General features: G+C 50.5%; 1 protein-coding gene and 1 long non-coding RNA gene across 7 annotated transcripts; one reads left to right on the forward strand and one right to left on the reverse strand.

Moving 5' to 3' along the window:
* Nucleotides 1-2: 2 nt before the first annotated feature.
* Gm36414 lies at nucleotides 3-1,215 on the forward strand. Its single transcript, XR_379185.4, has 2 exons — nucleotides 3-146; nucleotides 1,093-1,215. It is a non-coding gene; the product is annotated as a predicted gene, 36414 (long non-coding RNA).
* Ccdc151 (coiled-coil domain containing 151) lies at nucleotides 378-13,479 on the reverse strand. Of its 6 annotated transcripts, none has more exons than XM_011242626.1 (14): nucleotides 13,432-13,479; nucleotides 12,753-13,008; nucleotides 8,552-8,673; nucleotides 8,393-8,470; nucleotides 5,715-5,885; nucleotides 5,534-5,635; nucleotides 5,320-5,445; nucleotides 4,045-4,167; nucleotides 3,379-3,531; nucleotides 2,355-2,515; nucleotides 2,115-2,271; nucleotides 1,309-1,464; nucleotides 904-988; nucleotides 378-751 (listed from the first exon to the last, which is right to left on the reverse strand). In XM_011242626.1, the coding sequence occupies exons 1-14, from the start codon at nucleotides 13,447-13,449 to the stop codon at nucleotides 633-635; spliced, it is 1,827 nt and encodes a 608-aa protein (XP_011240928.1). In that variant the 5' UTR covers nucleotides 13,450-13,479; the 3' UTR covers nucleotides 378-632. The 6 variants fall into 6 exon arrangements, with proteins under 6 accessions (XP_011240928.1, XP_011240927.1, XP_006510748.1 ...); XM_011242625.1 differs by having other exon boundaries at nucleotides 3,379-3,534; XM_006510685.2 differs by having other exon boundaries at nucleotides 3,379-3,534; nucleotides 13,399-13,472.
* Between the last annotated feature and the right edge of the window lie 14 nt (nucleotides 13,480-13,493).

Below are 13,493 nucleotides of genomic sequence, written 5' to 3' on the forward strand. Positions count from 1 at the left end.
GGGCTGGGCAAGGCGGTCCCACAATTCCAGAGGTCCCCAGCCGGACCCCATCCCCGCACCCAGGCTAGCCTAGAAGTCCCGTTCCTTCCCAGAAGTGCGGGTCAATCTGTCACTCAGACATATGGGTGCAGGGGACACGACAACAGGTCTGTGTCCCTGGGAGGGAAGTGCTTTATACTAGGTTGGGGTTGATCAATCCCAGGTGTCGAGGGTGTCTCCTATGTCTGGAGGAGAAGGAGGGCACACTGAATCTGTACCATAGGTGATGGAAGCCATGCCATCTCAGGCTAGAAGCCGCGAAGTGTCTGTGGCCCTGCATTTTGTGGGGGCAGCCTTTTGGGGGCGGTGCAGGGTCAAAAAGAGGTGAATACCCAGGGGGTTGTTCAGTGACCTTTATTGCGCGATTCCGAGGCGGGCACCAACCCGCCTCGAGAGATTTACTGTGGGAACTTCTGGCTCGGCCTTTTCTCTCCTCCGGGCGCTGCTGGCCTGCGGTGCTCCCTGCTTGAGCTTCCTCCAAGCCCTTGAAGGAGCCTCCGGGGCTCCCAGACACACACCACCCGTAGGTGGACCCAGAGGGTCGGAGGGCTCCCTAGAGTCCCGGAGGCATCCGATAGGACTTGACTGCGAGTCTAAGATCTGCGCAACCTATTGCGCTTCTTGCTGCGGGCTTCGATTAACTTCTGGGAACGGAGCTTGAAGGCAGCGCGGGTCACCACATCACGGTCATCATCCTCACTCTCCTCTTCATCTACAGAGAGAGGCAGGGGTGGGTGATGGGGAGGGTGAGGGACCGTTTCTTTTTCCCTTCCCAGCCTTCGCCACACCATGCACCTCCTCCTTGGCCTTGACTTAAGGCCACCTCGCGCCCCTCCCATTCATCCCCCTTTGGCCCACACTGACCAAAGAACTTGTCCTTGACACTGGCGACGGGCAGAAGGATGCGGGTGTTGTATAGGGGCAGCTTTCCTTCTAGCGTGGCCAGGAACTGCGGGGGGGGGGGGTAGGGGGAGGCCGGAGAGAGATGTGGGATGGCAGTGAGGCTCTGTTCCACCTCCGTGCACCTTACATTGAGTTTCTACCGGATTCTAGGTGGAGATCACTGCCCACCCTTCGCTGCCTGGTTTCGGAGGCCCTGCCACCTGAGATCCACCCAGTCCAGGCTTCGCTACTCTGGTTATGAAGCTCACGCCCATTCAGCACCTGTTTCCTATGTCAGTCTGCTCTCTGATTTTCGACCCTCCCTCCCCCACCCCCACCCCCACCCCCTGCCTTGGTCCCCACTGGCCGCGGAGGATGTGTGTGAACCTCTCGGTCTGCTATGTGTCGCAGCAACTCAGGCACGTCCTGGCTCTCCAGTTGGTCCTGCAGTTTCAGCAGCTTTTCCTGGACAACTACCAGCAGATTGTAAGCGTAGTCCTCTGAGTCCCGGTCTAACTTCTTTCCTGCCAATACCGTATCATCCTGTGGTGGGGACGGGCCAAGTTAGCTGAGAGATACCGTGCACCTAGGTGGGGACACGATTCACCCAACAAGTGGGCTTTCATAGCTTTGAGGTGCGTGTCTACCACTACTGGGCAGGGCCTCTAAAATGAAAACCTAGCCTTGAGGGTGGAATCTTTGAATCTGAGCTACATGGAGGTCTCTTTGAGATTAATGACACGACCTAGGCCAGTGTGAGGGTGGTTTTCTGAAGAAATGGAGCTCTTGTGGACAAAGTGGGACCTTCTTCACCCAGGGCCGCACCGCCCCATAGACATGGGACACCTGAGTTGGGCTGATGGTTGCCCATTAGAGTCAGAGTTTGAGACTGAGCAAAAGAGGACTTCCCCCGGAATGTAGGACCAAGACAGCGATGCATGGTGTGGAACTTTGCATTCTGGGCAGGAGACAGGGCTGGGAGCCTATGGCTTGTGTGGCATCTTTATGCCAACTGCGCTGACGCTCTGGGAGGACATGGGCAGGGCTGCCAGGCATGGATTAGGGCTTTCAATGTGGAAGAGGTTCTGCAGTGGGGCCTCCCAGGGACAGTGTCCATTGGGGTGGAGCTCCTTGGGGTGGGGCCTCCCCGGGGCGGAGCATCAATGGGGGTTATTTAAAAGGGCGGGGCCTACCAGTTTTACGTGACTCAGTTTGTTGGCCAAATGCTCCAAGCAATCTTTGACCAACTGGAGGATTCGCGAGGTGTGCTCCAGTCTCTCGTGGACATCATTGTGACGCTGCTCCTCCTTCTTGAATGTCTTTTGCATCTCTTCGTGGAGCCTCCGCTGGCTGCCGGGAGCCAGGAGGTTCAGCAGCTGCCAATGGCTGACTCCAGCGTCCCCGTAGCCTCCCCTCAGCCACCGAAGCCTCACCTCACCAGCGTAGCATCCCCCGAGTACTTGAGGTTCTCCAGCTCCCTCTGGAGCCGCTGCTTCTCCTCCTTCAACTTCGCCAACGCCAGTTCATTGTCCTTCTTGAGATTCTCCAACTGTGTGAAGGTCTCATCCTGGGCCAGGAACCTGCGCACTACCGCCTGCGGACCACACATCCCTGGTCAGAGCCTGGAACAAGGGAGGCCCCGAGGACACTATGGTCCTCTCTCTGTCACACAACAATGTATGAGGATAGTGTGGGTCAGTCTCCCGACTACTCCAAGGCTGCACTTTGCCCCATGCCCTTTCCCACCTATATTTGAGTCAGCTAAAATCTGCATGCGGAAGGCAGCACAGCAGTGAATATTCTCTATTCAAAAATGACTGTGCCAGCAAGTTCAGATCGGGCAAAGACATTGTGTCTCTAGAGCTCCATCAGCCCTCCCAGCCGTTTGCATATGCATGTGCCAAGGTGCACATGTGGATTTCAGAAAGCGCTCACTTTCCAGCTTGGGGCCCAGGGATGGCACTCAGGTTGCCAGGCTTGGGCAATCATGTTTACCCATCAAGCCATCTCACCGGCTCTAGACCCATTTCTGCAAAGGGACCTTGGACAGCTGATCACAAAGGTCAGAGTCCTGGCCCTCCTGGTGATTAACCCCTTTGAGGAGCAGCAGAGAACCTAAACTGGAGAAACTGACTGGGGTGGGTTGGGGGCAGGGGGTGTGTGCTGTTCTGAAGCAGGACAGGCACCAGAGACACACAAGGTCTTGGAAAGCAAAGCCGCTCTTACCAAAAGTAGGGCACAGAACAGGCCCTGATTCCACCATGGTCTGAGAAACAGAACCTGACAAATAAAACACCCAGGACTGACATACCAAAGAAGTCAGCTCAGGGGAGGAGTGGAAGTAAGCGAGGGCTAATGTGGACAGCTCTACGGGAGCTGGAGCTGGAACAGACAGGAGAGGACACCTTTAAGCAGAGAGGAGCCTTTGCTTGCCTGGTGCAAGCCCGAGGCACTCACATGCGATTCAGCTACTCCAGTGGCATCCTTGACCTTGCCAAACATCACTTCCATCTGGTACATGCTCCAGCGCTGCCTCAGCTCCTCCTCCCTGTGGCGCTGGTGGTCCTGTATTGTATCTTCTGACTGCAGCAATACGTGGTCTCGGTGGGTCTGCTTTGAGGGTGGGGGACAGTCAAGGGCACCGTCAAAATCAGCTCTAGATAAGGCCTTGGGGCAGAGGCCAGGAGAGGAGCTCGCTTAGCTTAGATGGTGGGGAACAGGACAAAGGCTTGGGACTAGATACAGGCGTCCAGGTAGGAGTCAGATAGGTGGTTTCAGAACCAGGGTAAGAAGGCAGGATGGTAGAAGGGAGTAGTCTCCGGAGGGGATGGGCTAGACCCCCCACTCAGATGTAGAACAAAAGGGCCTAAATTAAATGGGAAGGATGAGTATAGGGTCAGATAGTCCAGGGCAGATCTGGAGGCCACGGCCTATCCCAGGAAAGAGGCTGAGGTGAGATTGTGAGAGGAATCATTGGGTCAAATGGGGGCAGAGTAAGGGAGGGGTTGGGGTTAGGACAACTGGCATGGTTGGGAAGTCTCTAGGTCAGGATGTGTGTACCAGGTGAGGGCTGGGACCCTCTGGTTTGAGCTGGCAAAGCCCTACACCCTTAGATGTGCACACCTTGCGCTCCATACGCTCTGTCTGAAGTTTCTTCTCTTCTGCCCGCTTCTTGCAGTCAGTTATGTAATGCTCGCGCTTCTTGCGATCTCTGATCGCAGACTCCTCCAGATACTGCAGCTGGTTCTAGAGGACAGACAGGGCACCTGATATCTATCCAGGCTATAAGAGGAGCAGCGGGCACAACAGCAATGTGATTGCCAGGAAAGACTTAAAGAGAATTAGATTCTGACTAGGGTCCCTTGAGCCCTTGGTATTCCAGAACTATTTTCTCTTAATTGAAACACTCCCCAGTAGAGGAAGGAGGAGGCTTAAGGCTCAGGAAGTTCATGAAACTTACAATGCTCAAGAAACAAGATTCACGTACTGGGCAGTGGTGGTACACGCCTTTAATCCCAGCACTTGGGAGGCAGAGGCAGGCAGATTTCTGAGTTCGAGGCCGCTGAGTTTCTTCTCTGAAGAAACTTCAGAGTGAGTTCCAGGACAGCCAGGGCTATACAGAGAAACCCTGTCTCGAAACCACCCCCCGCCAAAAGAAAGAAGAAACAAGATTCATAAGGCTCCTCCCCATGTTACAATGAATGGGCGTGGTGGTGTGAATAGGTTTGGCCCCCACAGGCTCATGTGTTTGACTGCTTGGCACTGTTATGAGGTGTGGTTTTGTTGGAATAGGTGTGGCCTTGTTGGATCAAGTGTGTCACTGTGGGGTGGGCTTTGACACCCTCCTTCTAGCTGCCTGAGGATGCCAGTCTTCTCCTGGTTGCCATCAGGACAAGATGTAGAAATCTCAGCTTTTCTTCCAGCACCGTGCCAGCCTGGATGCTGCCATGCTCCTGCCTTGATGATAATGGCCTGAACCTCTGCACCTTTAGGCCAGCCCTGATTAAGTGTCCTTCAGAAGAGTTGCCTTGGTCATGGTGTCGGTTCACAGCAATGGAAACCCTAAGTAAGACTAAGGTGACACTGATGAACGGAACCCTAGAGATGCATGTGGCTTTCATGCCAGTAGTGCCTCAGTCATGTTGTGCGAGGAAGCCAACAAACCTAGTGCTAGCCAAGTTGGTCTTTGTGGAGTGGTCCCTGGCTGCCCCGGCCTGGAACTCACTGAGCTCCTGCCTTGGCCTCCAAACACTGAGATTAAAAGCATGCATCTACCCACCTGTCGGTGGGCAGTGTTTTATGTGGGACTAGGAAATACCACCTTCCCAGGAAAAGTCATATAAAACCATGGCGTCTGGGAAGGATCCCCCCCCACCGTCCGGGGAGGCAGGCTAGTACCTTGGCAATGTCCCGGGCATTTATAGCCTCTTGATTCACTACTTTCAGCTCTTGAACCTCATGTTTGGTGTTCATCACCTCAGCCTCCATGGAATCTAGCCGGCTCTCCAAGTTGAGACTCTCCTCCTGGCATGTGGAGAGAGGCAAGGCTTGTGACTGCTGTCCCTGGTCAGGTCCACCCCGTCACCTACCTCTCTCTACAAAGTGTTCCCACCTGGAGGTAAGACTTGAGCTGCAGGTACACATTAGTGATGTGCTCTGCCTCCTCTGCCTTCATCCGGGCCTTCTCCAGCCGATTCTCCAGGTTGCGCATGGTCTAGGGGATAGCAGGGTTAAGTTCCTCCTGCCACCCCTCGTGCCTCCCCAAGACCCCCCGCAGACCTCAGTAGCCCCACCTTGGCAGCCTCCATGTTGCTGTCTTGGACCTCTGCCATCTCCAGCTGGCGCAGGCTGTGCTGCAGCCTCAGGTCCTCCAGCCGTTTCTGCCGCAGTATTACCTGGTGTCGCAAGGCATTCAGCTGGTTCATCTTCTCCCTCAACTGGTGCTCCAGGTGCTCCAGGGCCTGCTGCAGGGGATGAGGGAGAGCAGATTCTCAGCTCACTCGGGATCCCAAGTCCATGAGTAGCTGTTTTCTTGGAAGCCCTTGTCTCTCCGGACTCCTACCTGACTTCCAGAACCCTTGGCATCCAATGCTTTTCTTTTTTCTAACGGAGTGAGTGAGTGAGCGTGTGTGTGTGTGTGTGTGTGTGTGTGTGTGTGTGTGTGTGCATGCCCATAGGAAAATTTGAGCCTTGCGCAGTTGGGCAGAAGCTATACCTGTGAGCTAGTCCCATTTCTCTTTTACTTTTTATTTTTAAAAGACATGGTCTTATGTAGTCTAGTCTAGGCTGGCTTTGAACTCTGTATGCAGCAAGAGATGAACTTCTGATTTTTCTACATCCACCTCCTGGGTGTTGGGATCATATTAGTTTTGTTTGTTTTGTTTTTTGTTTTTCAAGACAGGGTTTTTCTGTGTAGCCCTGGCTGTCCTGGAACTCACTCTTTAGACCAGGCTAGGCTCAAGCTCACAGAGATCTGCCTCCAGAGTGCTGAGATTAAGGGCAAATGCCACCATGCCTGACTTTAAATTATTTTTGTGTGTGTATGTGTGTGTGTGTGTGTGTGTGTGTATGTGTGTGTGTTCTGTCTGCATATATACCTTTATGCCAGAAGAGGGCATCAAATTCCACTAAAGATGGTTCTGAGCCACCATGTGGTTGCTGGGAATTGAACTCAGGAGTTCTGGAAGAATAGCCAGTGTTCTTACCCACTGAACCGTCTCTCTAGCTCCCAGACTCAGATTTTAGGTTCTGAAAATAGGACTCAGGTTCTCACCCTTGCACAGCAAACACAAAGTCACTGACTGAGCCCCTCCCCAGGTTCCTAGTTCAACTCCCATAACATTACTTATATTTTTACTTCATTTTTAATTTTATGTGTAATGGTGTTTTGTCTGCCTGTGTATCTGTGCCAGGATGCCAGAAGAGGGCATTGGATTCCCTGCAGCTGGAGTTACGGACAGTTGTAAGCAGCCACGTGGGTGCTGGCACTGAAACCCAGGTCCTCTGTGCTCCACACCACTGAGCCATTGCTCCAGCTCTGGGGTTTTTGTTTGTTCTGTTTTTTAAGGATCTTTTTTCTTTTTTGTTTTCTTTTCCTTTCCCTTTCTTCTCTCTCTCTCCCTCTCCCTCTCCCTCTCCCTCCCCCTCCCCCTCCCCCTCCCCCCTCCCCCTCCCCCTCTCCCTCTCCCTCTCTCTCTCATAAAGATTAGCTGATGCAGTACTGGAATTGGCATGTGGCCACAGGGTGAGTCTCACTGCACAAGAGGTGGGTTCCTGGCATCACCTATACTCAGGCTGCCAAACTCCACTGCAGTGCCAGGACCTCATCTGGCCACACCAACTGGTAACCTCAACACAAATATACTGGGCTGCTGTGCCTGTGTCCCAGGGGACAACACCCATATGCAGCTCCTGCCTGGCTCCCTGGAGAGGGGCGTAGCTGAAGGAAGACCATCTATCAGGAAGGCTGTCCAGGTGGGGCCTCTGGTATTCTCAGGAGGGAAAATGACCCCTGATGCAAGAGCTGGTCAGAACTGGAGGGCTTTGTGGGTTTACATCTTTTCCAGTCTTTTGGTCTCAGTGCTCAACTTCTCTGGTTGTTTTGTTTTTGTTTTTGTTTTTTGGCAAGGTTTCTCTGTGTAGCTGTGGCTGTCTTAGAAGTTTCTCTGTTAACCAGGCTGGCCTCAAACTCACAGAGATCCACCTGTCTCTGCCTCCTGAGTGCTGGGTGCATCACCACCACCCAGCTCCGCTTTCTTTGTAAAAATGTGTTTCCATATTTAATATTTAATTATGTGTATGTGCAAATGTGTGCATTGTCCTCAGAGGACAGAGCCATTAGATGAGGAGCTAGAGTTATATCCAGGCATGAGCAGCCTCAAGTGGGTGCTTGAAATCTAACTTGGGTTCTCTGCAAGAGCAATATGCTCTATTAACTCCTGAACCATCTCTCCTGACTGAGAGCCCCTACAAGTCTGGTCTTCAGGTCTTGCTAGGAAGCCTGGGCTGCAGAGTGAATTCCTGCTCCTCTTGCCTAGGCCTCTCTGTACTGAGAATGGAGGCCCGCAACCCTCCACACAACACCTGCCAGTCTTCCACTAGGACACACCTTTTCTGGTTTATCACCGCAAGGTCACCAACATTAACACTACAGGTTTACATCTAATAAAGATTTTACTGATGGATCAATACGATGGCTCAGTGGGTAAAAGTGCTTGCCTCTAAGCCTGATGGTTGGAGCTCACTCACCAAAGCTCACGTGGTAGGGGAGAACCAACTCCCAAAAGTTGTTGTTTGACCTCCACATATGTTCTGAGGCACCTGAGACCGCATATATGAAAATAAACATTAATTTTTTTCATTGAGTGAATAAATGATCAGCAGCTGATAAGGAGAAAACCTAGAGAGACAGCTCAGGGAAGCTGAAAGTCCAGTGTGGAGGAAATGGCGGGATGGTGATGGCCGGGCTAACCTCACAAGTCCTGTTCTTCAAGAACGGTTTCTCTGACTTCCATTCCTGAATGATTGCTTGAATCACTTTCGAGTCTCCCTGCCAAGGAGAGAAGCCCAGTCACTTCCTCAGGTCACTTGTTTGCTGCCCCAAACCCTGCCATTCACCTGTGCACCTCACCTGCAGCAGGTCTTTGAGCTGCACGTGGAGAGCCTTGGTCTCCTCCTGAAGCTGGTTGATGGTGTCTTGGTTCTTCTTCATGTTCCATTGGGAGCTCTCATAAAAGGCCTTCCGGTCACCCTCTGCGGCAGACAGAGGTCACTGTCACTAGGTAGGTGGGTGGCACTTCCCAGAGAGAAGATCTACTTGGTAGTGGTGGTGTTTTTGTTTGTTTGTTTGTTTGTTTGTATATTTTAGTTTTGTTTTGAGATAGGGTTCCATGTAGCCTGGGCTGGCCACACACTTGTCATATAGCCAAGGCTGGGTATTGCTCCCCATCCCTCTGCCTCCCAAGAGCTGGGATTGCAGCTGTGCACCTGTCAGATTACATCCAAGTCATGCAGAGCTGGGATTGGAGTGTGCCAGACAAGCACCCTGCTAGCTGAGCTACAGACCCAGACTCTTACAGAAGAGGAGCGGGAGGAGGGGGAGGAAGAGAAGGAGGATGAGGAGTGGAAAAAGAGCAGTGTGTTTGTGTGAGAGCATCCACACATGTATGGGGTGGGGGTGGGGCATACACCCATCACTTGGAGACCAGAATGACATTGGTGTTCTAGCCCATTCTTTTATCTTTTTTACAGATTCTATTTCGGAGGTTGGAGAGACATGGCTCAGCAGTTAAGATCCAGGGCTCTTCCTACAGAGGATCCGACTTCAGTTCCTAGCATCCAACTGAGTGGCTTACAGCTGCCTATACCTCGTTTCCAGGGGATCAGACTTCCTCGTCTGGGTTCCTTGGACACATACACTTCTATGCATAGACCCACACACAGATGGACAAATGTTATATACATTATTAAAACAAAGTAATATACATTGTTAAAATTTAAGATCTTAAACTAAGTGTGTGTGTGCATGTGTATGGGGGCTGAAAACTGCACTTGGGTCCTCTGTAAGAACAGTATCTTCCCTGCTGACTCATCTCTCTGGTCTCCCACCCATTCCTTTTGGAGGTGGGGGTCTCTCTGTGACTTTGGGGCTGGAACATCTGCTAGGCTGAAAGTCAAGAAGTCCCAGTGAAGCTCCGTTCTCTACCCGGCCAGCAGCTGAGGTCACCGGCACTTACAGGCACACCCAGCTGCTTCTGTGCTCACACTGAAATTCTGCTCTGCAGGATTTTGAAGCAAGTGCTCACAATTGTGTACTCTCATCTCTCCACCACCATCACCCTCTTTGGTCTTGCTTTTCTCAGAGAAAGTCTCTTATAGCCTAGGCTGGTATGGAACTCACTTTTGTAGCCTAGGCTAGCCTTGAACTTTTTTTTTAAATTAAAATATTTATTTATTATTATATCTAAGAACACTGTAGCTGTCTTCAGATGCACCAGAAGAGGGTGTCAGATCTCATTACGGATGGTTGTGAGCCACCATGTGGTTGCTGGGATTTGAACTCAGGACCTTCAGAAGAGCAGTCAGTGCTCTTAACCACTGAGCCATCTCACCAGCCCTAGCCTTGAACTCTTGATCTTTCTGTCTCCAAGTCCCAAGTGTTGAGATGCTAGGTGTGCCCCACCATTCCTGGTACTCAAACTCTTTTGCAATCCATCTTTTGCTTGGTTTCCTTAAATAGGGTCTCAGTACGTAGCTCAGGCTACCTGGGTCCTCCTGCCTCAGCCTCAGTCTCAGCCTCCTGGTATACACCACAAAGCCAGTGTAATGGTCCCTGACTGTTGAGAGAGGGTACACATGGGATGAATTCTGATGCCCTAAGGCATAGTAGAATAATAACAGCAGAAAACATCTCATGTGTTTCCAAATAGCTATACAAAGGATTATATGCCCCACACAATAATATCAGTGATGTCTGATGATGACAACGCCAATTACCACAATCTAGTTATGATACAGTGTTCTATAATACAACTCTGCATCCCATAAACATGTATAAGTATTCCACATCAATCAAAAACCTTATGAGCTAAATAGATGTGGTGGGTCACTTAGCAGGCAAAGGCAGGCAGATCTCTGTGAGTTGGAGGCTAGCCAGGGCTATACAATAAGATCCTGTCTCAGAAAACAAAAGATAAACAAACAAAAAGCAAAAATCAGGGACCGGAGAAATGGCTCAGTAGTTAAGAGGCCAGCTTTACCAGAGGTTGATTCCCAGCACCCACAAGGCAGTTCACAATGGTCTGTAACTTCATTTCCAGGGGATCTGATACTCTTTTCCTACCTTCAAAGGCACCAGGAACACACATGGTACACAGACATACATTTAGGCAAAACATTCACACGCATAAGATAAAAAAGTATTTTTTTAAAAGAGCAAACCCATATAGTGACGGCTGTAGATCATGCCTCGTCTGTATGAGGCCCTGAGTGTGATCTTGAGCAATGAGCAGAACAAAATGAATAAGCAATCCGGTGTGGAGGCGCGACTTCAGCCTCAACACTCAGAAGACCTTGGCAGGCAGGTTTCTAAATTCAAGGCCAGCCAAGCCTACAAATCAAGTTCCAGGGCAGCCAAGGCTACCTTCAGAGACCTTGTCTCCAAACAAACAAACAGAACCAACAACATTGTCTCTCCAGCCCCTAACTTTCTTTTATTATGGGATAAAAATATCAATCTCTAGCATCCTATAAATCAGGTAGCATGCTTGATCATACCTTTTTCTCTTAGCATGAGAAAGGTAAAGGCAGGAGGATCAGAAATTCAAGGTCCCAGGAGACTAAACTCAGGTCATCAGGCTTGGTAGCAATGTCCTCATTTGATGAGACATCTTGCCGACCTACATTTCCTTGTTCTTTCCTCTCTTTCCTCTCTTTCTTTTTTTTCAGACAGAGTCTTACTCTGTAGCCCAGGTTAGCTTTTAACTCACTAGATACTCAATACTGTCCTCAAACGAATGCCAATCATCCAACCGTAGCCTCCCAAGTGTTCAATACAGACATGGGCCACCATGTCTAATTTACAGTATTTTTATTTTTTATGTATTTATTTATTTTCATTTTTTTTTTGAGACAGGGTTTCTCTTTGTAGCCCTAGCTGTCCTGGAACTCACTCTATAGACAAGGTTGGCCTTGAACTCAGAGATCTGCCTGCCTCTGCCTCCTGCATGCTGAGTACTGAGAAAAAAGACGTATGTCACCACTATCAGGTTTAAGATTTCTTCTTAATAATATGAGCAAAATCACAGTAGGCTTTTCCAAACTGTGGCATAAGCAATATTTGGTCTTGATAATTCTTTGCTGTGGGGGCTGTATTAGGCCTAATAACATGTAAAGCCTTCTCCTCGCCTATGCCTAATAAACTGGAGTAGTACCCTCCTGCATTCAGCAAAATGATAAAAAAGTCTGCAGACATTGCTAAATAGTCTCTGGGAAGGGCAGCATTATCTCCTCCCCCTCCAGGGAAGCCACTAGTTTTTACTTTCTACTACTTAACAATGCACTATATGAGCATTTTATGAATGTCAAGTACTACCTGTGCAGTTACTATGCCCATTTTACAGGTGGAAAAACTGAGTACAATTAGATGACTCTAAGTTCCCCAAGATCAAACAACTTTTATGCAGAGCAAGGATTCAGACCCCAGAGAAACAAACTCTCTTTGGGCTGAAGATATAACTCAGCAAAGTGCTTGAGTAGCATGAATAGAGCCCTGGGTTCCAGCCTCAGCACCGCATGATGCCCGCATGGTGGCACATGCCAATCACCCAAAAAGGTGGAGCTAGGTCTCCTTTGAGTTCAAGCTAGCCTGGGCCACATGAGGCTAACTCTCAAAAATAATTTAATAAATAAATAAAATTTGGGTGGGAGGGATAATGGCTCAGTGGTTAAGGACATTTGCTGCTCCTGCAGAGCGAGGAAGGTTGTTAGTCTCAAGCACCCACATTGGTCAGCTCATAAACACCTGTAACTCTAGCTCCAAGGGATCCAATGCCTTCTCCTGGCATCTGAGAGTACTGCACTCTGCCCACAGAAACGCAAAACAGAACAATAAATAAAGAAAAACAAACTCTAGAATCTGTGCTTTTCACTCACCCATATGCACATTAGAAGAGGTAATAGTACAAAGAAATGGGAAAGAAAGATAAGATTTGAGTGTTTGTTTCAAGTTGGTCACATAGACTCGTGCTGGAGAAACACATAGCGCCTACTCAGAAGACCTGGTGGGCACGGTTGATCCCGGATCCTTCGGTGCAGTCTGCAGCCATACTTACCTAACAGTTGGATTTTTCTTTGTAACTCAAGCACCTGTGCGTGCACAGAAGACTTCATTGCATGGAAGGAGGTTGCTGACTTGGGATGATGTGCAGGCCAGGCCTGTGCCCGGCCCATAGACTTGCTTCGGTGAACCTTACTGCCTTTGGCTTTGGAAGAGGGCGCTGGAGCTTGCTCCGGGCTAGTCACCGTGGTGGTCGCGGCTGCCCAGCACAGGGGGGACGTCATGGTGATCGGGTTAAGGTCGGGAAGCCTCTAAGGGGTAGGAGAATAACTACAAGTTGGCCTCTATAATCCAGGATCCTAAACGCTGGTTCCCTAGGCTCTGGGAATGCACTTCTGCTAACTGCCTGGCTGCGGGCCTCTTAGCATCTCCCGGTTGCTAAGTAACTTCCTCCCCCCGCCCACGTTCCCAAGGAAACCGCCCGCGTTACACTCCACTGCTCTTATTGGCTGACTCGGTTCGGAGGGGCGGTCCCACAAAGAGGCCCAGCGAAAGAGAGGCGCGAGCGTAGCGGTCACGTGACGCCTGCGTGTTCGCTGGCAGTGGCCAGTAACCCGCCACTCCCAAGATGGAGGCACGTTACGCCGCCATTAAGCGCTACACTTCCGATCTGTTCTAAGGTTAGGTCTTCATGTTCCTACTCAAGATGGCCGCCTCAGCGCCCGCACACGCACTCTTGCCACTCCTAACATGGCGTCCCGGAGTTGCCGTTCGCCAAGAGGGATGAGCAAAACGG

The sequence above is a fragment of the Mus musculus genome, chromosome 9, assembly GCF_000001635.26.
Source record: "Mus musculus strain C57BL/6J chromosome 9, GRCm38.p6 C57BL/6J".
Lineage (NCBI taxonomy): Eukaryota > Metazoa > Chordata > Mammalia > Rodentia > Muridae > Mus > Mus musculus.